At 35.2% G+C, this 27,499-nt stretch overlaps 1 protein-coding gene across 3 annotated transcripts; it reads left to right on the top strand.

Annotated features, from left to right (window-relative positions):
• The first annotated feature begins 1,786 nt into the window (after positions 1-1,786).
• Positions 1,787-27,488, top strand: LOC129789824 (cGMP-dependent protein kinase, isozyme 1). 3 transcript variants are annotated; one of them, XM_055826865.1, is made up of 9 exons: positions 1,787-4,918; positions 15,093-15,465; positions 19,036-19,515; positions 22,697-22,912; positions 22,979-23,375; positions 24,883-25,896; positions 25,969-26,278; positions 26,348-26,533; positions 27,207-27,488. In XM_055826865.1, exons 2-9 carry the CDS (start codon positions 15,163-15,165, stop codon positions 27,367-27,369), a joined length of 3,069 nt encoding a protein of 1,022 aa, XP_055682840.1. In that variant the 5' UTR covers positions 1,787-4,918; positions 15,093-15,162; the 3' UTR covers positions 27,370-27,488. The 3 variants fall into 3 exon arrangements, with proteins under 3 accessions (XP_055682840.1, XP_055682837.1, XP_055682838.1); XM_055826862.1 differs by lacking the exon at positions 1,787-4,918 and adding an exon at positions 7,113-7,453; XM_055826863.1 differs by lacking the exon at positions 1,787-4,918 and adding an exon at positions 12,137-14,993.
• The last annotated feature ends 11 nt before the right edge of the window (positions 27,489-27,499 follow it).

Here is a 27,499-nt window from a genome sequence, read left to right as displayed (position 1 = left end):
AATACATTTCCCTGAAAGATAAACCCACATTTTAATAAACAAAAAAATCCACCAGCTCATCCTCCTCAAAAAAGACATACCTAAAAAAAAATAAAATTAATTAAAATGTAAAGAAAATATAATATAAAAAAGTGCATGAAAAATGCATGACATTTAAAACTAATTTAATTGACAAAGATTTTAACAGGGAATGGTACCTTTTCAGATGAATAAAGAAGTTAAAAAAAAATATGATGAACAAATTAACAAATCAATTAAAAAGAAGTAATAACTAAAAAGAAAAAAAATCCAAAGAGTGACACAACATACCAAGAAAACTGGTTTCAATTTTTTGATAAATATGAATTTTTATATACAGCACTTAGTTTTTTCGTATGTAATCGACTAATTTTAAGTTATTTCTCTCTCTCTCACTCTCTCCTGTTTTTTATGAATATCCTTTCATAAAACCTTGATAATTCTCATATGACCGATACAAAAATATGTACCGAAGACAAAAAACACACACCTTTTTAATCTATTCTTGTGTGTGAAAATCGTAATTTGCTATAAATGCAAAAAACAAAGTATTAATCTTAATATTAAATAAACAAGAAGAAAAATCTTGATAGATCCAAATGGGCAAAGTGGGGAGGGAAGCATAATATATAGATTTTTTTTGAGAAGAAAATGAAATTATTGTAAGACAATTCTTAGGTAATAAGATTTTTGAAAACTTAGGAAAAAATGAAAAAATAATATCATCTATCGTGAATAGATAAAAAGGAGTGATATTTTTGGATTCGGTTCAAAGGACACGCAATTCAAAAAAAAAAACACCCAAAACCGCCATGTTCTTATAGAAAAGGTGTTTGATTTGAGAATAAAAGAATTATATAGGAACAGGCGGAGAACGCATTTGTCGCAGCTATAGCAAGAGGAGGGACATTAGAGGGGCGCATAATTTACCAACTCTACCAACATTTCACATCTCTAAAATAAAACATTTTATTATATCACTTTGTTTATATTCATCGTTAAACGGAATATAATGTATAAAAAAATTATATATAAAAATTATTGCAAATATTTAAAAAAAATTACTAAATCGTGTTAAATTGATTATTAGGTTGGTGGAAGAATATAAATTAATATTTTATCTTTTGGAATTTAAACTAAACTGCACAAAATTGGTCTAACCAAAAAATTAAGTTAAAGGATAATTCAGAGAATAAGAGAATTCGAAGATTTTTTTTCATTCATAAAGATCAGACTTGAATTTCCTATTTAGCAATAGAGGAAATTATTCATTTTAAGGTTCAATCTCGGTATAGATCAATATTTCTTTATCGGATGCTCTATTGATTCTAAGAATAATTGTAAATTAAATTATCTCGATAAACTCTTAATTCACTCAAAACATATAATTTAATATCAATTTTTCTACAGTGAAGCCTTGCAGTAAAACCTTAAGCTACATGAAGACAAAAAGATTTCTCTGCACAGTCAAAAAGAAATAAGCTTGAAAAGTTTTTTTTATTGAAAGGTGATGTGATCGAGAGTAAATTGATAATGAAGAAAATAAGAAGTCGGATTTTCGATCGGTTTTAGGCTAATTTTTTTTTTTTAATTTTATGCCAACGTTTCGGACTGTATGAGTCCTTCTACAGGGCATCAAATCAATTGACATTAACCGCGCCACAAAAACAATTCACTACATTCACAACGCTCGCTCTTCTTCTCTTCATCTACAGCGTTGTGAATGTAGTGAATTATTTTTGTGGCGCGGTTAATGTCAATTGATTTGATGCCCTGAAGAGGGACTCATACAGTCCGAAACGTTGGCATAAAATAAAAAAAAATAATTAGCCTAAAACCGATCGAAAATCCGACTTTTTATTTTTTTTCATTGATTTTATGAAGAAAAAACTTTGCAGTGAAACTTTCTTTACGCCTGATTAACGTAAAAGCCAGACCCTGGGTCATACTGCGAGACAATACTGTATTTAATCCCTTTTCTTAGACTTTTCTAACATCACTGCCATGAAGTAATAAATTAATTAAATTCTGTAATGTTTAAATTAATTTTGTGAGGCCTATTTAGTACAAAATCACTGCCAATGCAGATACTACAAAAATATATAAATCATCATAGTAAATTCTGTGATTCGCCTTCTAATAAATTTGTAGATTAGCTTTAACTTTAATCTATATTAATCCTTTTTTATGCATCTTAAATCCTGATCAGTTTTTGATTTTTTTTTTTTGAAGAACTTCCTGCAAAAATTTCGTGCAGTTTAGTTAATTGACAAATGAAATTATTCTCTATTTAGGAAAATAAATAATTCCGCATGATTAATTGCCATGCAATGCAAAAACTACATCCACCAATATTCGTTGAAAAGACATTCGAGAGAATATAAAATGTTATGTGTACGTAAGACAAGAAAATAGAAATTATTTTAGACGAGCAATATTTGCAAAGATTAAAATTATTTGACGCCTGTCTCGCATAGCGAACACGTGAAAGTTTCCAATATTCAATGTTTCATTCTTAAGGAAATTTTATTTTTAGGTTTAGAACTAAATAATTCTCGAAGCTACAAAATAGTGAACCAAAGAACTACGATGGTTGTAAAGTAAAATAAATAAAATAAACAAACCTACATGTTTCTAAGAAAAAGCGTGTTCACTATGAGAGGCACCTGGTGTCTATGAAAGAAAATTTTATGAAAAATTCATCGATCTCAATAGAATCTAGAACTTTTCTTTCACCGAATGACAAATTAAAGTAAAAGATATAATTATTTCAGCAAGAATATGTAACAATTTTATTTGAAAAATAAATCAGAAACTTTCAATAATTTTCAATTGAAAATTTGAATCTGAAAACATAAGGCGTGCAATAAAATCTAGGAGAAAATTTCAAAAATAAATCACAAAATGTGAAATATCTAGCTGCAAATGCAATCCTATAGCAGCGAAATGAGAAGAAAGAAAAACTTTAGAAAATCGCAAAAATAAAGGAATTTTAAAAAGACATGGAAACAACTAAAGAATAATTATCAACAGCACGACTGTGATATATTTAATGTCGTTGTTCAAGCATTAAGGCGAAAAATAAAAAGAATTAAATGAAAAATTTACTAAAAAATTCATAATGAAAATAAAATTCATCGTTAGATTAATTTAAAGGCTAGAAATTATGAAAAAATTAAGTTTTTATTTGGAATTTATTCTCATATCTCTATTTTATCTTGAATATTTTTAACTCAATCACTGCAACTTGTTAAATGAAGTCAAGAGAGAAATTTTAATTATCGCATATTTAGATTAAAAAAAATGTTAAATTTTCAAAGTATTAGGAAAACCCAGAAAGAAAACGAATATAAGTAAATTAGTTAATTCCGAAATGAAATTTTTGCTAAGAAAATAAAACAAAAAATTTTATTTTCACTGATAAATTTCTCACAAAAAATCATGAAAAATTGAAACCTTCAATTTATTAATAAAGATAAATAATGAATTATACAGACCATTTGCATAATAAACGATCGAGGAAACAACAAATAGAGAACCATAGCACAAAAATCAATAATTAAAGATGAAAAAAAAACTAACAAACATTTTCAATTTATCTTTTTTTTTTTTCAAAAAATAGGACAAAAAGAAGTTACAAAAAAAACGACGAAATTGATTTTCTTTTTGAAATGTGAACAAAGGCACAAAAATAAGGAAAAAAATCCAATAAAAGCAGGAAAAACTCCTTAAGAAAACGTCAAGTTTGAAAAGGAAAAACTTGAATTAGAGGCTTTTAAAAAATTCACACATTTTTCATATTTAAATAACTCATAAAAAATTCATTATAAAATTCATAATAAATAAAGAATAGTAAAAAAAATGAACAAATTTAATAGTAAACGTCAATAAGTAATAAAACTAATAAAATAAATGTAATAATAAAAAATAAAAAAAATCATTCGCAATTAAAAACTCACCAAATAAATTTTACTAACTTCTACCGAAAGAAAAAACTACCAGAAACAAAAAATATTCGCATAGACTTTTTTCGAACATTGTAATAAAAAAATCTTCATTGGAAGACACAAAAGTAAGAAAATAAATATTTTTGCGTATAAAAAATAAACCCACAGATCGTATTCAGAAAAACTAAAAAAAAAAGAAAAGTAGGAAAAACGCGGTAACGCGAAGGAGGTTAGCAACCGTGACATTTTGACAGATGACAGTTCATAAAGTTCTGTCATTTCAGTGACATTTCAAGAAAACACGCACGACCATCAAAACCCACATAAATAGCATCCTGTGTTTTGTTGAAACAAACAAATAAATTCATGCAAACAAAATGTAAGATGTAGCTAACCTAGGAGAGTCACTTTGTATCGAAAAAAAAATTAAGGAAAAAAAACTATAGATAGAGAAAATTTGAGATGACTGTGACAACTCTCAAATTTGACACCGTAAACTCTTCATGATGTCTAAGTGAATACAATATTTAATCATACATTTTTTGTATATTGTAAACAATAATGTAATTTTATAAATTGTTTTACAGAGAAAAAATAATTTGACAAAAAAAATCGTATAAATATAAACTAAATGATAAAAACTAAAAATAATAAAAATTCGAAATAAAATAAAAATAATATTTGAAAAATTATCGAAATTTCCATGTTTCATTGACACTCTTTTTGACATTTATGCAGTCTATGACGGTTATTTACTGTAAGTGTCAAAATTGTGTGACAGATAACAAATTTATTTGACAGATATTTAAATTTAAAAAAGTAACTGATATTTCATTATTTTTTACAGTGTAGGAAACTCATCGGGGTCATTTTATGGGCTAGACCGGACAAATTTCATTTGAAGCAACTCAAGTAGCAACAATATAGGCTCAACCCACCGACCCCGAAACAAGGTAACGAAGGTTTTCTTATGCAAATTATTGCAAAAAATTCAATGTTTTGACTTTGAGATCCACCGCGGCAATCAATTTCGCAAACGAGGGTGGAAATTGCACGTTACATGGAAGCTTGATAGAAATCAAAGGGCATGTTAAATTTAGCACAAACCATTGCGAACCTTATTTGAATATTTCCGCGGGAAAAAAGTAGATATGTAGGGACAGTCTATTTTTAAGGGAGGATGAAAAATTTTAAAAACAGCCTTTTCCCAGAGTTTTTCTCTTTTTTTTGCACTCTCACTCAGTGGAAATGCAAATTAAGGGTGGTTCAGAGGAAAAACATCCCCCTGCCTGAATTGGCGCGCGGAGGTTTGCCCATGGAATGAAAAACTGCGACTTTATTTTCCAGGTTAATGTAGGACAAATATGCAATATTTTGGCGGTGAATTCCAAGGAAATAATTTGAATTTTCTAAAATACCGTCCAAAGTCACGAAATTGCATCGAGAAATTCCTCATCATGCTCAAAGTTCATGAACAACAAAATACGTCCTAGAGGTATAATATTCTTTAGATTGAGAAAACAAAGCCACAAGCATAAAGAATTCTGAAAAAAATGTTGCTAAAAAACTGAGAATAATGAAAATGTTGGTAAGAATTTAAAATTTATGCATGTTAATGTAATAAAAATCTCATAAACATACACGAGTTTCTAGGAAAACAAGAAAAAAAATTATCTAATAAATTGTTTTTTTTAGTATAGTTTCTTATTAGCTTCCATACGTGCTCTAGCGTTTTATTGTTGAGTCACTTTGTTGTAGTTACAACTACCTTCAAAAGGCCTCAAATAATCTTATCAGTCTTCTCTCGGTTTGTTCACGATATCAGGTGATCTGTTTTGACTATTCGTGATGTTAAAAATTTACTAAAATTGCCGGTTAAAAGATTATTCGAAAAAAATCTTCAGGAATGTAATTAGAACTCTTTACCATTTGAAGATATTCGACTAATATTTGATTAAATCTGCAGTTCTAAAGCCTCTCACGACAGGCTAAGTAGGGGATGAGGGGAATGAGATTTATCCTAAACTCGAATGAGAATTTAATCCCCACAACAATTTATCCCAATTCTAACATTCTAGCTTTAAAAAGGCCTTAAATTACCAAAGGAATAGCTACTAATTTGTTAACAAAGGCCTGACTACAACTAGTCTTTGTCCTTAATAGTATCTGATGAAGGGGTATAATATAATTTAAAATAAAAGTAGAAAGGTTCATATTATAACCCAAATAGATAATTTAAGGCTACTACAATATGTTAAAAATTAAAAGGGAGGCTTTTTAAACGAATAAAAAATGCCAGTCGTAAGAAAACAAATATCACAGAAAACATGTCAACGTAAGAAAAGAAGCACCAGCTATAAATAACGAACGTCAAACGTTAGGAGAGGAACATCACACGTGATTTATAAAATGTCAGACGTTTAAAGCATTGGGCAACATAAGAAATGAAACTTTAAACATTAAGGAAGAAACGTCAGACATAAGAAAAGAAACGTCTCACGTAAGAAAGAAAATGTCAAACGTTAAATCGAACGTGAAACGTAAGAAAAACTGTCAATTGTTAAATGAACGTCATAATGTAAGAAAAGAAACTTAAAACGTTAGATCTGCACAAATTAATTGTCCAAAGTTAACAATTGGAATACATCGAATACATCATCCGTTTAAGTGGGTTAGTTAATCGTTTTTTAATCTATTTTTATCATCTGAAAATAAATTTTTATTTAAGAAAAATATCCCATTGAATAAATTTCTAAATATGCCCCTAATACTTACACAATCCCATCTTATCGTAGCTAAAACAGATAAAAATAAAATCTCCCAAAAAACCTTCCATCTTACCCAATACTCCTCTAATGAATTTTTGAATTTTTGAATGAGATAGCCGTTGTGGGTAAGTTGACTGTCCGTTTGTGAGAAATTATTTAGGGCTGCATCGTTGAAGGTCTAACGTGTGGGGGAGGGGCGGATTTGCGTGAAAAAGACGAATTCAATTAAGGTGAAAGCCTTCCGGTTGATCCCTCGTCGTTTGAACTTGTCACCTTGGTCATTTTAGTCACGGGCTGCTCACAACCAACAAGAAAAGCCATGCAGCATATTATGCAAAATCAGTGTGTGTGCGACCGTGTACTGCGGGGAGGTATTATACTGCTCGTGCGAGTGACAAAAAAACGCGGTGAATAATATTTGTGGGTGGCTCTGTGTTGCGGTCGTATGGCACGACTTGCGATAACCAAGAGAATGCTCCCCGCATAAAGTCATGTTCAGTTTAGCACTGAATGCGCTCAAAATCGAACGTTAGTCGCGCCACAGATTTACACGGATTAGCAAGTTGAGGAAGAACCAACAGAAAGCAACATCCAAACTTGAAAATTTCCAAATCTCTTTTAAATTGTTTAAAGTGCCTGAAAGACGTGAAAAGAAAAGGATTAAAATTAGAGTGATTTTGTGAAGTTTATTTTTTTGAAGGTTTTTACTTTCAAACAAAGGTGTGTTATGAGGGAGAGAGAAAAAATTAAATATTGTGCATGACGTGATGTGATTTTTTGAGGTCCTTGCACCTTAATTGGTGGGAAAAAACTTTCCCCCTTCTGTGTGTGCCTCCCTCTAAGCAGGTCAAAAGGGCTCCCCCTTCGAAGAGTGACATGCAATAGCTTAGTTAGTTAGTTTTTCATTCAACTGCAGAGCTACAATTAAAAGTTTCAACCGTGGCGCACAAAATGAAAAATAATTTTATTAGCCGGAAATTGCAATGGAGGGCAATAAAATCAATAAATTGCAATTAAATTCCCGCCAATTGTGCCTCACGCAAGATCAATTGGTTCAATTTTTCTCTAAATGCGCAAAGTTGACAAAAGAAAAAAGTCCGCAAAATTATCACGAAGACCCGGCAATAGAGAAGTATAAAACACTTCAAAAAAAAAAACAGCACCCAAACCGTGGAAAACGAGATAAAGATCCTCTTGGTGTGAACACCTAATGAAAAAAAAAAAAGACTTATTTGCAGATAGCAATTTTTTGCGCAGCGATATGAAGATTTTTTGAGAGCTAAAAGTCAAAATAAATATTGAAAGCTTCTTCCTAAAAATTCCTTGCTCTTGAATTTTTATTTTTCAAGCAATTCCTCTCTTTTTTTTATTTAGCACTCTGTGGCTAATTAATTTACATTATTGATGTTCTATATTGTAAAAAAGTGAGAGAGAGGGAGTGAGTTGGGGAAAAATGAGCAATATGCGAGTGATGGAGCATCCAATTTAAGAAGTCATTCTCACAAATGATTAATAAATTACTTTACACGGGCATTCATATCACTCGCAATATCTCTCCTTCCTGTTGCGACTGACGCAACATTGAGCATTTGGGGAGCGCACACGACGCGCGATAAGCCCTACCAAACACGCAGTAGCTGAGATTCCAGGCAGCACTAACTGCCATGATTTCCAAGATAAAGGGATTTTTCAGGGGATTTTGTGGGAGAAAAAATATTGAAATTCTGATATTACCGTGTGAACTAAAGGGTGTCTCAAAGTTACTGCAGAAATTGGGAGAAATGTTTGTTAAAAATTACGGACCTACTAGAAGATTCTATTTTTTTGTATTCTACTTTATGCAGAAACAGATTTCATCAAAAGTTTTAAAAATGTTGTGTTTAAAAAAAGTTTTATTCCGGTTACAAACATTTTCAATTTATTTAAACTCATTTCCATCCAAAAGTTCGGCTCTATTTCCACGACCATCACTATCAATAGCAGTGATAGCAAGAAAATGAATTATATCCTGTTTATTTAATTCTTCATAGGAAATTAAATTGGAACTTTTGATTAATCCCTGCATTTCCTCAAAGGAAAACTTCCTTTTGTCATTAATTTTCTCTATTTTCCCCACTTTTCCCTTATTCATTCGTCTGAGTTTATATTTCCTCAAGAATTATTCGGAAAACTTTTCTGTTGGGTGAAATGAAAAAAAAAAAGTTAACAAACTTGCATGACCTTCCAGCGCAATTATCTCTTTTGTTAATAGGAGTTCAGCAAACTTTTAAAATAAAGAACCTTCCACAACATGAAATGTTTATGCTGTGGCGCTCCAGAAGAGAACTCCACCACATAGTGCTCGATATATTGTAAAATACCTGACAATGAGATACCAATTGTCATAGCCAGGTACTACGATTCAGACTTATGGGGGTGAGTCCGGTCCGTACGTCCCCATGGCCCACGAGTAACTGAGCCAACCGTACTACGGTGGTTGGGAGAGAGAGTCACCTTAAGACGCCCGCCAACCCCACACACATAAGCCAATCTGTCCTATACCATGACAGTTAGTACCAGCGGTACTACATTCGGCCATTCCTGACTTTTGTGACGTCCTCGGCACAAGCTAGGAAAAGCAAGACAGATTGACCGAATTTTCCCGTGATCTTCGACCAGTATACTTCGCAATGAATGCGATAACAACTGCGGTCCTTTGTATAGAGTACAAGTCTGTATTAGACAACAACTCTTTGCACAAACTGAAGATCATATCAAAATGTTCCAGTGGAACCTCTTCCGACCAGTATACTTCGCAAAGAATGCGATAACAACTGGGTTCATGTGTTCTAGAGTGCAAGCCCGGCACAGTGGACAACAACTCTATAGACAACTGGAAGAATATATCAAATTGTTCCTAATGGAACCGTACCTGGTAGTCCAAGTACACAAGGGTTCTGTTTGATTTAGTACGCCAGTGCACATGACACAAAATCATCACACCCATGAACCTACAGAAGGTTCTCTCAACACAGCTTTCGCCATGTTACTTGTTTCTCATGGAACATATGTCTAGACTTAGCTTACCCAGTTCCAGGAACCGTAAGCTCGTTCCATAGAGACTAGTGTCTCCGAGAAACCATTCGCCGTATGACTAACTATCAAGAACCTTGGACCTAAATCTTGGATTGATGTTAATCAATACGACATTTCAGGTTTTCAACGTAACAGGCCCACCATGCAAGCATGATGCCTCTCCGCGAAAACCTCGTCATGCTTTATCTACACCAGTATCATTTACTCACAGACTCATGATTTGTCTCTCTATACCATCCGATCAACGAAGACTCATGAATGTTGTCTTTAGTATTAACTGGTTGCATAGATACATGACCTGAATGTCTTGTCTAGCTTACAATGCGTCCATTGATCGCCCAGACTACCTTCCTATTCATCCATTCTACCATATCTACTGAGACATCAGGTTGGTTCTATGGATGCTTGAAGAGCCAGTTTATCACAGTATTTCTACTGATCACATAAACATAGCGAATTGCTCTTCCATGTGCACAGGCACTTTTCTCTTCTCCTGATACCTCACTATGCGAAACCATAACCTCAGAGAACTTCCTTTCGCCCAGGTATCCAATGCTTCAGTAAACCTGATCAGAAGAGAAACGCTACTTCGACACACTACCTCTTATCCGTGCACTATACTGCCAGCTGTAACTATGCTATAACAACAAACAGCTCTTGAATGGCAGAGGTATATTTCTCTTCGCCTGATACAACACAACAAGCAAAAACAACAATCCCAGAGGACTTCTTTCTGCTCAGTATCCAATGATTTCGAAACATCGATCCGAAGAGACTCATACACTTCACCCTACGCCACTCATCAGCCCTTGCCACCTTGCCATGCTGTAATTTTATATGATTCATGGCATGCCTTGACTTGTGGAGCAGATGATTCTCATAGACGTATCCGGGAATTCCAGTTGATCCCTCCATTCACTGAAGAATTCCTCCCTTCCTAAACATCAAATGTCTATATTCCCTCCTTGGTTTTTCGACCTTTGGCACATCCTCTTCGTCTCGGACTACCCTGTGAACAAACCATCCGATTCTCCTCACTTCGGAGAATTTCTAGAACCTCTTATTTCTCGCTCGGCTTGTTCTAACATCCTGACCAAAGACGCGTATCATTAATGAAAAACCACCAAGATCCAGAAATCCTCATTTAAAATGGTTACTTCTTTCCTCAACAAATCACATTTGCAGAATTTTCGAACCGACATTTTTTTTTTTAATTGCAACCAATTTTTCCTTCGTCTCCTTTGTTGCCTAAAAAACCAAAAATCAGAATTCTCCAATTTTTTTTATTTATTTATTTTTTTTTTTTTGCATTTCAAAGAATTCAACCAATTCTTCAATTCTTGAAATTTTCATTAAAATTCCCTTTTTTTTCGAATTCCATGAAAATTTCAACTCATTGGTTCTTTCTAATTCTTATGCAACTCAAAACCTCTTCCTTTTTATATTAAATCGGGTTCGATCTAAAAGATGATTTCCCGCATAGACTACAGCTGAAACATTACAAAATCACACATTATAATACACGGAATAAAAAAAAAAACATAATTTATTCCGTTGACAGCTGTAAAGGAATCTTCCATTTAACATTCTCTTAAACTTAACATGTTATACATAAACATAAAATTCATCAAGAGAATGACATGACAGGGGGGGATGAAAAGCGCTTTTCATGGGAAATAATTAAAAATTTTCAATGATTATTTTTATATGGAGAATACCACTCTCCAACACATTGAAACTACTTGCTATTTCCCTTCCTTTACTCCGCATAGGTTGCTGCATACGTTCCTTTTCGCCGCACCATCAACGCGTGTCGGGACTGCCGCACGGTGCCTCGTTAGTGTGTGTGTATGTGTTTCCACTTGTCGCGACGAACACGTTGCGTAGCTCTTCGACGGCTCCGCAGCACACATACATGCACGCAGTTCCTTGCGCGCGCTGCTCGTTGCTGTGCTCTCACTGTCGCTCACACATACACACACACGTCGCTTCGCTGCGCTCTGCTGCAAGTTACACACACACAGAGGAAAGTGCCGTTATACGGCACTCAACACATTTTGCGCATAAATTTCACGCACGAAAATGTCACAATTTTCCACTCGTGGCGGTTTTTCCCGACAGGAAAACTATGAACGGCACTCACGGGTGCCTCAACGCGAATATTCCACGCCACAAAAGTCCCAAACGATCGACTTTTTTCCGCGAATTCCATACGGCGACGTCAAAGTGACGCCATGGAATTTTTCACTCGCGAATTTCACTCTTTTTAACACTTCTCGCACGTTCCACTTCCGCGAACGTTATTTTTGGGCGTATTCCACTTCTGAATTGTAAAATACCTGACAATGAGATACCAATTGTCATAGCCAGGTACTACGATTCAGACTTATGGGGGTGAGTCCGGTCCGTACGTCCCCATGGCCCACGAGTAACTGAGCCAACCGTACTACGGTGGTTGGGAGAGAGAGTCACCTTAAGACGCCCGCCAACCCCACACACATAAGCCAATCTGTCCTATACCATGACAGTTAGTACCAGCGGTACTACAATATAGTAAATTTTACAGCTCTAAATCCATCCCACATTTGAAGGTTAATTTGCGAGAAATTTAATAAAGTTTTTTTTTTAGATAGAGAACTTCCTCATACTTTTTACACAACGCGACTTTAAGATGATTCTCAAGAACGCAAATTATATTTAACACCGCGCACCTTTTTGCAGCACGATCTCGTTTCTTCTTCTTGGCAGTTTAGCACCGCACACAATCTTTTCCACTGTGATTTCCGTAGACTCTTTATGGGGGAGAATTGTGTATATTTTTAAGAGGCAACACCTTGCTAATGAGCGCTAAGTGCCTTCCAGAAGATTCACAAAACTATTTAGAGCATTTTGTGAGACTTTCACTGAAAAAATCATTCGATGAGTACCTTTTCCGAGCGAATTGCTTAAACACGGATTCTCATGCATTCTATTCTCTTTTTTTGTTGGATTGATGTGGAGATTTTTGGGGAATTCTCTGTTAGAATCTACGCAGTTTTATTGCGAAACTTTAAGATCTTTAGTCAAGAATAAAATATTTTATGCTATCTTATGTTTGTTTCCTTCAGAATACAATAAAAGAGCTCAAATTGAAAGCATAAAAGCATAAACCGAGTGAAACTATTTACAGACAATAGACAAAATAATGCAACACGTTGCAATCTTTTGAAAGAATTTTAAGAGTTTCCTTTTAGAATTTTATTTTTTTTTCTTGTCTGATCTTTATAATTATTGAATTTTATTCTTTAAAAGCTTTGTTTATTTTAAAAGTAAATTGCAAAGGAGTTTACTTGTTTTTTTTATCGGAAAAGAAGTAATTTTCCGACGTGTAGAGACTATAATTATTTTCTGGGTTTTTCGTCGGCTAAATAATTGTTCTCACCCAGAAAAACTCACGTTTTCCAGAGCTTTCGGCTCCGTTCGAACCCTTCTTCAGTGACTACAGAGAGAAAGAATTTATTTACAAACATGTTTGTAAATAAATTCCTTCTATCTGTAGCCACTGAAGAAGGCTCCGAACAAAGCCAAAAGCTCTGAAAAACGTGAGTTTTTCTGGGTGAAAACCCCCAATAAACCGACGAAAACCCCGGAAAATTATTCTTGTAAAGAATAAATGAGAATATGAAATCGCTTATGAAACTTTTCATTTCCATTGACATCAGCGCACTGAAATTTATTTCTAAAAGCTTCATGCATTTAAAGAGGAAAAAACATGACAGTGAAATCAATTTTTGTACTTTTAAGCAAACTTTTTCTTTGTTTTTTTTTTCAGTTTTCCAACTGAAAAGCGAAAAGTTCCTTTTAGCAATTTCTTATTAATTTTTATTATCTACAAAATTACTTTCCTGTTTGTTTTCTTCATTTCAAGAGTTCCTATAGAAAGTGAGTAATATCCTTTTTCTTTAAGAAATCGTTCCTTGTAAAACCGTTCTATTATTTCGCCCATGAACTGTAATTATTTCAACTGTAAAATATTAAATTATTTGAATAGAATTCCCTTCCGGCCATGCAAAATATAAAAAGAAGAAGAAAAAGAATAGAATTTTCTTAAAATATTTTCATCAATTAGCATTAAAAAATCTTCTCTTCTATTTCATTGAATTATGAGCTTTTCCTATAGAAAGTGAGTAAACTCCTTTATCATTCGTTGCGTATATTATTTTGTCCATGAACTGTGTATTTGTCAGCTGTAGAACGATGTTCCTCAAACGGATTTTCCTTGAATATTTTCACCAAACTTCTAAAATTCATTGAAATTCAATTAAAAGCTCAAAGAAAGCTCGATCATGGCAATTAATTAGAATAAAAAAAAACTCTTCCGGAATGTCTTTTCCGTCTTTCCAAAGATATTCAAATGGAAAGAATTTTACCAATTATTTTATCAAAATATCCGTGATTTGTTTTTTGGGGAGGAAGAAGTTGAAAAAATGCGATAATTTGTGAGGTAAATTTCCACAAGTCACGCGCAAAAAACGTCGCATTGCAAGATGGGTCTGTTGTGGGATCATATTTTGGAGGGTATATACCTTCTCGTGAGGAGAAACAGCTAAAATTTCCTTCATTACCACACAACACAAATAGCCGTGTAATATAATTTATTGTATTTTCCTCTTATCTCTCTCACAGTTAAGAGTCTCAGTGAGGCACCACATATTGTTTATTATGCAAATATTAAGCACAAAATGCTCACCCTGAGATTGCCCAGAGTGAGCTTTTCTCTTTTCTTTTTTTTTTCTTTGCCCCAAACCGCCAATTCTTTTTTAACTCCTTCGCGCGCGCACGTCGATGTCATAGTTTAATGTGAATATTGCTGAAAGCAATTTGTTCCAAAAAAGAAACACCACGCGGGGTATAAAAAAAATAACAAGAGAGGGAAATTGTATGTATGTAGTTTAAGCTAAAACGACGAATGTATAACAACAGAGAGACACACTTTTGTTCCCCAAACGAGGCACGCGGGAGTGGGAGGAGGTGGTGCAAAAGGTTACGTGGGCCAGGAGGTGGGGAGGGGGAGGGGGTGGGAGATGGGTTTATACTGGGATGGAATAAATAAGTGCGATAAAATTCACAAAAGTCACGACATCTGATAAAAATACCAACGAGAGCACACACAGAGAGCTGCTTGTGCTCATTGTATTGTACATACGTTGTTGCTATATATTTTACCCGGCGCCCCCACTGCTGGTTTTATTTTACATTTGAACTCAAAATCACTCGCGCTAACCCACATTCTCTCATCGCGCAGTCGGTGCTCCGTATCCTGTGTGGCACACACACGGTATGTGCTGCGAACTTCCGCGGGGGTCAAGCTGAAAATGGAAGTAATCCACATGGACAATGGGCACAAAGCCGCCGTGGAGGGTAAGACGGTGTACGCACCACGCACAGACCTAACGCCAATCGCGTCACCAGAAAGCCCCGAGGCGCCGAAGACGCCAACAGTTCCACGGCCACGGGCCACCTTCAAGAAGTCCCACACATGCGGTAGTCTCTTTGCCAATTGTGAGTGTGACCTCCGGGACGACTGTAGGAGTCACAAGCAATCCCAGCGCAAGAAGATCTTCCAGTCCTTCTCGCATCCCGACACAGCGTTCATTTTCACAGACGAAAATTCTCAGGTGAGTGGGTGGAAGATTAAAGATTTTTTCTTTTGATTTTTTTTATTGCAATTTGATGGATTCTCTGAATTTATCGAATTAAATGAATTCATATTTCTTAAAAAAGGACATTATGCATAAAACGTGAAGAAAAGAGGTGTGAAAATTCTTTAAATAAAATGCAGAGAGTGAAGGACCCTGTGTAGATTGAATGGAGAATAAGCATGACACAATAAGCAATAAACAAAGTAATAAAAAAAATCAACCCAAATTTGACATTTGTACTAATTTAGCGCTCTTGGAAAATTTTCTTTGTTTTTTTTAAGTTCTTTGAGTGCATAAAAGTTGAAAAAAAGTTTTTTTTTTACAAAAATCGGGGTAGATTCTGATACAATTTTTTTCTTTTCTTTCCTTACAATTCATCAGTTATGAGTTTTTTGGTATTCTGAGGAAAATCGTAAAAGATTTTGACGATTCCTTTCCTTCTTTAAACGGGTTTTTGAAAAAATTACTTATCCATGGCTCTTTAAAATTCTTTCTGACAGTTTTCTGGAACAACAAATTCTTTACTTTTCTTTTATAAAACGACAACGACGACAACAGAACGATTTAAAAACTCCATCTGTCAAAATCTTACAATAAATTTTTAGGCTGTTAAAAAAGAAAAGAAAAGATTTTTATTAGAATTTACCCCATATTCGGTTAAAGGAAGAGTTTTAGAATTCTTGGGGTAGATTCTGATAAAAATCTTTTCTTTCTTTTTCTAACAACTTAAAAGATATTTCAAGATTTTGACAGTTAATGTTTTTAAATCGTTCTTTTGCCGTGGTACGCCTTCTCCGATTCCCGAGAAGAATTCTTGAATGTGAATCAAGCTTGTTTCCCAAGGGAAACTTTGAAGGATCGATGCTACCATGATGACTGCGACAAGATAAGCTTCATTTGCTGCGCCCGGTGTCGCAAATTTATTTGTTTTCATCATGTTTTTATGATTGTTACCACAGGATTTTTTCTATAAATGAAAAATAATAAGGGATTTTTTTTCCTATTTTTGCATATACTCTCAATAGCATTTCTTGTGTAACTTTTAAATCTTTATAGTTAAAGAAACAAAATGAATTATATAATTTGTCAAATTGCGTTTTAAATAAAATTATATGAAATAATGGGCCTTATTCAGCGACTAAGAAACCCTTGAAATTCGCTTGAAATTTTGAAATTTCAGTACAAAATTAAAAGATTTCTAGAATTTCTTGGTCGCTGAATTAGGCCCAATGAATTGATATTTCTTTTATATTTTTTTTTGCAATTTCAATTTAATTCTCCAAAACATAGATTTAATAAAAATTTTCATTGAAATGGGAGGAACATGTGTGATTTTTTTTGGCAAAATGTAACATCAGAAGCCGCAACTCTAAAAAAAAATATAGTCGTGCCTTAGCATAAGATAGTTTTGAATGTACTGCTCTCGCGTTTTGAAAATAATGAATGTGAAGAGTATATCCAAGACTATCTTATGCCAAGGCACGAGTGTAATAACAAAAATAAAGTCAATCAAAACGTGTCCAGTTATAATAGTTGGTATACCACAACGCGGAGGAGTCAGTCGCTACAGTCTACACAGCAAGTCTATTTTCCTGTTAAATTTACGGAATGTCCAATTGACCGACAATTCCGTAAGAATTCCGTAACTTTCTTTGCAACAGGAAATTCCGTAACGTCGGTGTTCTCAGATTTCCGTTACGATTACGGAATTTTCCGTTAAATTTTTAATAATTTAAATGCAACCCTACGGAATTTTCAGTGAAATTTTACTACAGTAAAATTCAGTTACACGGAATTTTGCGGTATGGGCCCAAAAATTAAAAAAAAGCAGAATTTAATATTTTTAATCATTTTTTATTAAAATATGCTGAAAAAATACATAGTTATTTTAGGATGAAACTATTTTAATTTTTGAATTTACTTTAACATTTTTTTTAGCCCCAAGAGAATTTTTTTTGACATAAAAAAATCTTTAATTTTTTTTTTCATTTCTCATTTTTAAATAAAAAGATAAAAAATATTGAATTGTTCGGAAAATAGAGAAAAATCACGGGCTTACAAATCATGGGAGTTGAAACCAAGAATCCAATGTTTTTTTTAACTCCATCCGCATTCTGAGCATCTAGTAGATGAATCCTCTTCCGGAAGTGAGTTTCAATTATCCTGCAGATGATGACAATGCCATTCGCGTTGAAGCTTCCAATTGTGTCCAATTCGATGGAGGTACGTCTCGCCGGTTTCTCACTCTTTTCCAGGGCCCTCCTAAATTTCGCAATTCTTCTGCACGGTGATTCCTAGAGGACAAAAAAAATATTTTCAAAAATGGACATTGTGGCTCTTAGTGACAGCAGACAAATACATACCTCATGAGAGAGCATTCTGTGGTGATGAGCAACTTTCCAGGCCATTCCAGAAGCGCTCCAAAGCACACAAGCGTAGTTCATTGGTCCAAAGGACGTCTTTCCAGTGTCTCATTGCCTGCTTAGTGAGATTCTGCGGTAGTTGAACCAGGAGTGGGAACAGTCGTTTCCTAAACTTTGGATGGAGCGTTGAATAACCCTTGCTGACATTCCATTGAAAAACTCGTTGAATCTCCAAGGCATATTTTGATGTTTTCTTTTTTTCCACATTTTTTCCAAAATATCCTCTGAAAAGAAAAAAGACGAAGGAATTTCGTATTTGTTAAAAAAAATTCACACATTTCCACCCACTCAAACACCGTAAAAATCGTAAAAATAAAAGAATTGGTAAAAAAAAACTTTTGTCCTCAACTTACCTCTAAACGCTGTGAAGTCTCAATTGCAACTGAAGAATATTCGCGGTTTTAAGAAATTTCACTGAAAATACCGTAAACTTGACTGACTTTCCTGTTTAGTAGTTACTAAATTTTCTGTTATTTCAACAGTTTTTTGGGAATTTTTCGGATTTACGGAAAATTCTGTTTCAATTACAGAAAAATCAAATGTAACGGTTTTCCATTAGAACATTTGAATATTTTCAGTTTGAATTTTACAGAATTTTCAGTAAGCATACCGGAAAATACATTACTCGTAACTGAAATTTACGTTAAATAGGGAGTTACAGTCAAATTCCGTAGCAAGTAACGGGAAAAACGATTTACTGTGTATGCGTTGTAATTTAATTTGTGAGCAGAATTTGAGTTCAGCAATTTGAAAGATAAAAATGCTCATATCTCAAGTTCTAGTAGACCTACAGAATTTGTTTGATTGCGTATTGCAGCAATGTGAGCCCAAGCTCCACCTCCGATGATGGTCTTTTGACGTGGTGGGCAAACCACAAAGAGTCCTTCCTGAATATACTATATCTTCTAGCAATGCGGATACTAAACATCCCAATAACCAGCAGCCCGTCAGAGCGCAACTTTTCAAATGCAGGCGCCCTAATAACAATGAGGCGATCCTCATTGATTTGATTTAAAAATCTATTTTTTTATAAAATTTTATCAAAAATTAATCGTTTTTGCATAATTTAATTATTTATTAAGTCAAATTACAAACTTTGGGATGTTTAATTTTTCTTTTTCAGGTGAAGGATCAGAGGGCATCTCAACGATCACGCGTTATCGCCACACGCAATGGCATCCTGGCCCTTCCGGGGCCCGAGAAGCGCCAATCAACACCCAGCCTTGGAAACTTCACCGTGCACGATGTTCTCATTCACCCGGAAGTGGTGCTCAAGGTGTGCCGCCAGGAACCCGTGACGCCCACAAACTCCCCCAGTCAGGGTTTCTTCGCGGACCACCTCAAGTCGCACCTCAAGCAAGTTCGCCCACCCAAACCACGCAGTGATTCCGCACAATCAGACCAATCGGTCTCCTCAACGGCCAGCGGGCGTCGTGCGTCTGTAGCTAAATCCGATTCGAGCTTCGACGAGGACGCAGAGAAGCCCTTTGAGTTTGTTCTCGGTGACAGCCCTGAGACCAACAAGATGGGCTCCGTGCTGAGTCTCAAGAGGAATAGCCGTGTGGGCGCCAAGACGGGAGATGGTCTCCAAATGAATATGCAAGTAAAAGACTTTTTCATCGCACCCTTTTCACGTAAATTTCAAATCCCAAAAAGTTCGCAAAAAGTTCTCAGAATATGTGCTTTTTTGAGCTCAAAATCTAAAGCTCTCAATGAGGCGTATTTTGCTTGTCTTCCCATTCCCATGTGAACAACATCCAACATTCAGTTGCACACACAACATACTTCCTACAGAATGCAAATTATCATTAGTTTGTGCATGCAATTACTAGTCGAACAACAAACAATATGTGTGGTGTGCATGAACCAACAGAAGAGGAGAATAGATGAATTTTCAAAATGATTTTCTGCAACTTTGACAAAGAGCGGATAATTTTCAAAATTTGCCAGAGAAATTGCATAAAATTGAATTAATTCTACGAAGCTGAATTTCAAGAGGGGAAATGAGTAGTATGTAGTTCTTCCGGAAGTGCATGACATAGAATTTGAATGTTAGGAGTTGTGTCTACACTGAGCAACAAAAATAAAGGAGTTTAAGTTGAAATTCACTTTTGTGATTTTCTTTTCATCTTAGATTTGAAAATAAATTGCAGAATAAACTAAATAATGTTCTTGAATAGAGAAGTAAGAAATTATACATAGTTTTGTCTACCAGGCGTCTCCATCGAATACATATAATTTTAACGGAATAAGAAACGCATTTTTATTGAATTTCAACCAATTTCAATTGAAAGAAAAAATATAAATTCTTAGGGAAATTTTCCTTGTATTATTTTTTTTAGGGAATTGAAAATCTAATGAGGAAATTCATCGGAAAATCAGAACGTTGTTGTTTTGAAAAAAAGAATTAATAAAAAGGAATTAAGAATTTTGTTTCAAATTCAAAAAGCAAAATAAATAAAAAATATAAACCTATAAATATACATATATAAGTACAATGATGGTCCAGCAGAGTAAAGGGAATGTACTGGTAAGTTTCACTTACGGGCTGTGATTCTTCCTTCAGATGACAGTCCAAGTGTGGTGAAAATTGAGGTGGATAAATTTTTAGGAATGGCTTTGTCACGCAACGAATCACAGCCAACGCGCATGAGTAAGCCTTTCCCCAGAATTTACACGCGTTGGCTGTGATTCGATGCGTGGCAAAGCCATTCCTAAAAATTTATCCACCTCAATTTTCACCACACTTGGACTGTCATCTGAAGGAAGAATCACAGCCCGTAAGTGAAACTTACCAGTACATTCCCTTTACTCTGCTGGACCATCATTGTACTTATATATGTATATTTATAGGTTTATATTTTTTATGTATAAAAAAGGCGCCCCGCTTCGCGGGGCGCCAATTAGTTTGTTTAAAATATATGTGAATAGGTGAAAGTAATTGTTGATGTAGGAAAAAGGCAGAAGGCAGCCATTTTGAATTTTGAAATTAGTAAAATCTGATAGGTCATACCCACTATACCTAATGAAACTTCAATTGAAAAGCCTCTATCAAGTACCGTTAAGCCGATATAAGGCAATATTACAACAATCGGTACATATGGAAACCTGTTTTGGTCTATATCTCTGAAACCGCGACATAAATTTTTTTAATTTTTTTTTTATTAAAAGGTGTACCTATCACCTATAACATACTAAAATTTAATCGAAATCTATCGTCCAGTTTTTGAGATAATAATCGAAAACTGGTCGAAAACTCATCGAAACTTTGGTTTTTGATTGTAGGCCCTCTAGCGGTAACTTTTGAAACTTCCTATGTATAGATAATTGTAGACCTTTTTGAGATCTTTCATTCAAAACCGGTTTGGTTAAAATCGGTCAACCGGTTTAGGAGTTATGGCCGACTTTCGATAAAAGTCTATATTTGCTAAACCGCTTGTCCGATTTTTGGAAATGGGGTATCGTTGAAAAGGTCTTAAGGGCCCCTACAACATATTAAAATTTCAGACCTCTAGCTATAATAGAGGCTGAGATATAGCGAAAACAAAATTGAAAAAAATTCAAAATGGCGGATGCAGGGGTGGGGGGTCGAATTTGATATCATAGTTGGACGACTTCCAGTCGATAATTGAACTTTGCCGGTGACCGCAAGTCTCTATCTATTACCGTTCTCTTGTAATTGAGCTTCAAACTACGGCCGGACGGACGGCCGGACGGCCGGACGGCCGGAAAAGTTTTTCGGCGCATACGTTTTTTGGAATGTGGGGACCCTAATTCGTGCTCATACCAAGTTTGAGCCCGATCCGACGACCTTGAGTTTTAGAGTGGACACAGAAGCTGTGCTATTCTTTTCTTCGAAAGAATCACAGCTAAAATCAGAGACTTATGAAAATTTCAACAAAATGAAGATTTTTTTATGAAAAATTACGTAATAAATGAAAACTTCAGCAAGATTAAAGAACCATTCAGTGATAGATAAATAAATTAAATGCAAATGAAAAAAATCAGATTTTTTTGCCAAAAATGAAAATTTCAATACAATTGATGAAAATTTCAGTGAGAACAAATAAAAATTTTTACAAAAGTTGATGCAAAATTTAGAATTTAGCGAAAGATTGGAAAATAAATTAATATTCAGCAAGTGATAATTAATTCAGCATCTATGAAAAATTCAGCGTTTGCTGAAAAATCTTTTTTTTTCTTCGTCTTTTTTTAAAATATATTTCTTTGTGATTTGGTTTCTAGTAAGACCCTTAAGTTGATAAAAAACTTATTAATGAAATATAAAGTTTAATAAAAAATTCTATTAGTTTAATGAAGTATTCAACGATAAAATATTCAGAGAAGCTGAAGAAAACTCAGATGAAAAATTGGGAATTTCCTAATTTTTTTTTGCAAAACTTTAGTTTGTATTAAATTGCTGAATATTTAATTCTGGTCTATGCTGATGTTTTCCAATTTAATAATTTTTAAATCAAACACTGAATTATTTCTTTAGATATCAATATTTTTCTTTGCAATTAGAACATTTTATTTATTCAGATACTAAATTGTGAATTTATCACTTTTTACTGAACAGTGTTACAGTGATGGTCAAGAAAAATGCGACATTTGAATGAAATTAAGTTAAATTTACTCAGAAACTTTAACAAAATTAAACAGAAAATCCGTTTATTTTATCAAATATCTTCAAGAATATTTTAAGATATTTTTAACAATTATTTTTAACAATTATTTTTTTAAAGTATTTTAAGGAGGATTTTTTTGTAACTTTGTCTCATCAGGATGGGAAACCTCTGACACGAGTTACGAGCAAGGAGACATTTGGATCACCTGTGATCCCCAATGAGTACGAGTATTATCACAAAGCTTCATCGCATTCAGTTGATTGGCGCGAAAGATCTCAGCATTTGGAGGATGAGATTGCAAATTTGCGTGAATTGTTGAAGAATCGAGACAACGAGGTGGACAAGCTCAAGCGAGAAGTTCACAAATTGAAGGTAAAAATAAACGTCAGAGCCATCATGGAAGGATCAAGAATTAATTCCTTTCAATCCTGTTCACAGAGTGTCCTGCAGCAGACAACAAACCACATCCGTGTTGGTGATGGAGATCTCCTGTCAAGCCTTCAGAGTCATCATTGCATGGCTGCTCAGCAGAACCGCAGCTGTTGCACAACAGCCTTACCTGCGGGACAGAAGCAACCGCCTGCGGGGAACAAAACGCGTCCTCGCTTTGAATCGGCCCCAACAACGGTTGTCAAGAAGCAAGGAGTTTCAGGAGAGAGTTCAGACGGAGCTGCTCAGCAGTCGCGTGACATCAAAATCCCCAAATACGAGAAGGATTTCCGTTCGAAGCAACTCATCAAGGACGCCATCATGGACAATGACTTCATGAAGAACCTCGACTGTCTGCAAATACGTGAACTTGTTGACTCCATGTACAGTCGCGAGTATCCAGCTGGTAAGTCTACTACACTTTCGCTCTTTTCTCTCCTGCTCCGAGGGGTTTGTTTGGAAAGCCACGAGAGCGCGTGTCGTAAATTTGGTAATTTTGCCACTTGAATAAGAAAAAAAAAGTTGCTTCGAAAGTGCAAATTGACCTTCAGAGCACTCAACGTGTACACACCATTTTAATTTTAACCAGGTGTAATCATCTGATAAAGATGTTCAATTGCTCTCTCAAACGATCGCTTATCTAGTTTAGATTAGAGTTTTAGACGGAAGTTGCACAATTATGAGAATTTTTTCATTCTTTCTCTAATTGTAGGAAGGAGATTAAGTTGAGAAATTCCGTTAACAAGGATCTCCCAAGGATTCATATTTTTTGAAATGCCTAAAATTTGCTTCGATTTACTTAAGAAGTTTAAGGACCTGCTTAAAAAAAACTTAAGAATCTTAAATTTTTCTTAGAAATTCTTAAGTTTTTCTTAAAGAATCTTAATAAATCTTATGAAAACTTGAGACATTCTTAAGAATACTTAAAGAATCTTCAGAAAATTTAAGTCTTTCTTAAGGAACCTTAAATCTGTCTGACTAGTGAATTTCACCTTCTGACTTATCTAATAAGTTTTTTTTTAGTTCCTATATCAGATCTGTTCTTGCCAGGTCTTTCAGTTCGTTTACTTGTATTTCGGACTGATCTTGTAGGCTAATTCGTTGCCTGCTTTTTACAGACAGGCTTCAGAATTTTCTTTGCTGGAGTTTTTTGTTATCTGTTTTTGCTGAGTTTCTTTAGTTCTCCTTTTGTCTGATCTTATAGTCCTGATATTTGGTTCCTGCTTTAGACTTATTTTAGCTGCTTTGTCAGTTAGCACAGTCCTGATATCTGGATTGGGTTATTAGATCATGACTATTTTTCTAAGCCGATATATTCTCTGATCTTGCAGAGTCTTTACGACCTAATCTTATATTCAGTCTTCAAGATTTCTTTCTAACTTGTTCTTCCTAAAACCTTTTTGTAAATATTCTCCTATCAAAACCTAATTTATCTTGGTGAACAATTAAAGTTCATTTCCAGTCTTTCAAGTATCAAATCATCAGACCACAAATAAGATTAACCCTTATCAAGATTTATTATCAAAACAAAGATTTCCTTATCTCCGGTTTTAGGTGGATGTCAAAATAATTTGCTAGACAAAAGTTAATTTGATTAATCCTCTCGCCTAAATTAAAAACATTTTTATCTCTGATTAATTCGGTTTTTGGGTAATTTGCCTTTGATTCTTGGAACCCCAGCAACTTAGATTACGGGAGACATTACGTAGACGGTTGAAAGATCAATGATGCGCAGGTGAAAGGCGATGATCTGACTTGAGCTCTTTTGTATCAGAGATAGCGGGTTGTCTTTGCTGCTGACTTAAATGCTCCGAAATATCAGCACGTGCAGTGAAGGAATTAAATTCAGTTAGATTTAAGGCAACTCCAGCTTTATCTGAGGCTTTACTAATTCTGGTTCCTTTTGTTGGCAGGTGAATATGTGATCCGTGAAGGTGAAGCTGGATCCCATCTCTATGTCTCGGCGGAAGGGGAGTTTGAAGTAATCAAGGATGAAAAGATCTTGGGCACAATGGGTCAGGGGAAAACATTCGGAGAACTAGCAATCCTCTACAACTGCACACGAACAGCCTCAATAAGAGTTCTCACGAATGCTCGAGTTTGGGTGCTTGAGCGTCGTCTCTTCCAGCAGATTATGATGCGTACGGGTCTGCAGCGTATAGAGGAGAATGTAAAGTTCCTAAAATGCGTGCCCCTGCTGAAGAATCTGAGTCACGATGTTCTCTGCAAGATTGCCGATGTACTGGAGGTGGAATTCTATCCGGCAAACTCCTACATTATTCGCCAAGGAGCCAGTGGCGACACATTCTACCTCATTAGCCAGGGCAGTGTGAAGGTGACTCAACGTTTGCCGGGTGTTTCGGTTGAGGAGGAGATTAGGGTGCTAAATCGCGGAGATTACTTCGGTGAGCAGGCGCTCATAAAGGAAGACAAACGAACTGCAAATATCGTAGCTCAGCCACCAGGTGTGGAGTGTCTAACGCTGGATCGGGTCTCCTTCAATCAGCTCATTGGAGATCTCGTTGAACTCCACGACATCGATTACGGTGATGCAAATCGTTTGATTGCCTTCAAGCAGTCTGAGAGGAAACTACTGGAGTTTGAGCGGCTGGACAAGCAGGAACTGCTCGATGTGGAACTGGCTGATTTGGAAACAGTTGCCACCCTTGGTGTGGGTGGATTTGGACGTGTTGAACTTGTGAAGCACACGAATTCAGGAAAGGTTGAAAGCTATGCTCTGAAGTGCCTTAAAAAGCAACATATCGTTGAGACGCATCAGCAGGATCATGTCTTCAGTGAACGCACTATAATGCTGTCCTGTCAGTCTCCGTTCATCTGTCGACTGTTTAGAACGTACAAGGATACAAAGTACGTCTATATGCTTCTTGAAGCATGCCTAGGGGGAGAAATCTGGACCACACTTAGAGGTAAAAATGTAGCAAAACTGTTAAGGTTAGAACCGACTGTTAATGCATCTAAACTCATTCTTTTCTTGCCAGATCGAGGATACTTTGACGACGCAACGACTCAATTTATCATTGGATGCGTTCTGCAGGCCTTCGAATACCTCCATGCACGTGGAATTGTGTACAGAGATCTGAAACCGGAGAATCTCATGCTTGACTCACGAGGCTACGTGAAGCTTGTTGACTTTGGATTTGCCAAGTATATTGGGTACAGCAGTAAAACGTGGACTTTCTGCGGAACCCCTGAGTACGTTGCACCGGAAGTTATTCTCAATAAAGGGCATGATCGTGGAGTTGATTTCTGGGCACTTGGAATTCTCATTCATGAACTTCTAACTGGAACGTAAGTTGAGAACTTTTACTGAAGTATGAGCTGATTGGATGGAGTTCTAAAGGAATGTTCAATTAACAGGCCACCATTTACGGCGAGTGATCCAATGAAGACCTACAATATTATCCTAAAGGGCATCGATATGGTTGACTTCCCTCGACACATGAGCAGAACGGCAATAGGACTCATTAAGAAACTTTGCCGGGATGCTCCAGTTGAGCGTTTAGGCTATCAAAAGGGCGGATTTGACGACATCAAGAAGCACAGGTAATGAAGGAATTTATAGCAAAGTTGTTAAGTTTTGTTCAATTTGTTGATTTGAAAGAAAACAGACTGAAAGACGATCTACGATAGTTTGTTAACGGCCTAAAATTGCTTAAAACTATAATTCTGAAGTCTTTTTCAAATAAAGTCAGATGAATAAAAACTGGGACAGTTAGAAGCTTGTTAAGGCGTTCCTTTTAAAGACTTTGTACAAGGCTTTGAAAGTTTTCTAGACGTCTGTCTAATCAGCTAAATATAATCAAACTTAGAAGAGGTTAAAATAGCAAATCAGGAATAAGGCGTAAACAGGATTGTAAAAAGGAATCTAAAAGTCAATTAACGTCTAAAACAGAGCCATATACAAATCTGTTAAAGCGCATCTTTTAACAGACGTGAGACAAGTTTCTCCGACGAAAAATGATAACAAATGAAACTTTATGAGTTCAGAACTCCTTCGTCTTTTTACAGACTTTAACGAGCCTTACTTTTAAGTTTTTTGGATGTTCAAACAGTTAAATAAACAAGTTTAAAAGAATTAAAAGAGTAGATCAGGAATAAGGCGTAAACAGCCTTGCAAAAAGTCTAAAGATCAATCAACGTCTGAACTTTCAGACCAGCTTCTTTACAACTAAAAATAAAAATTTAATAAAACTCACTCATTTCCTTTCCTTCGTAGATGGTTTCAAGGCTTCGACTGGGATGGACTTGTGAGTCAAACTTTGGAAGCCCCAATAGTGCAACCTGTTGCCGGTCCCCTGGACGTATCGAACTTCGACCAATTCCCCATTGACAGTGAAATTCCGCCAGATGAATGTTCGGGCTGGGATGCTGATTTCTGATTATGGCTCATCCCTCATACCGCTGTGGCCTTTCTAGAATCAAACTTTAGCAATAAAAAGTCAAATACTTTGCAATTATTTTCATGCGCAGATATTAAAGGCTTTACGATGAATTTTAACCCTTTTGCGT

This window comes from Lutzomyia longipalpis, chromosome 2, assembly GCF_024334085.1.
Source record: "Lutzomyia longipalpis isolate SR_M1_2022 chromosome 2, ASM2433408v1".
Taxonomy (NCBI): domain Eukaryota; kingdom Metazoa; phylum Arthropoda; class Insecta; order Diptera; family Psychodidae; genus Lutzomyia; species Lutzomyia longipalpis.
The sequence above is the reverse complement of the archived record's forward strand: the minus strand, read 5'-3'. Positions and strand labels throughout refer to the sequence as shown.

What these genes read in the sequence shown, in the direction of transcription:
- LOC129789824 (XM_055826865.1), top strand. Translation starts at nt 15,163, where the DNA reads ATGGAAGTAATCCACATGGACAATGGGCACAAAGCCGCCGTGGAGGGT. An exon ending in CATGAACTTCTAACTGGAAC is followed by an intron (nt 26,279 to 26,347) that starts GTAAGTTGAGAA and finishes TTCAATTAACAG; the next exon opens with GCCACCATTTACGGCGAGTG. An exon ending in GACGACATCAAGAAGCACAG is followed by an intron (nt 26,534 to 27,206) that starts GTAATGAAGGAA and finishes TTTCCTTCGTAG; the next exon opens with ATGGTTTCAAGGCTTCGACT.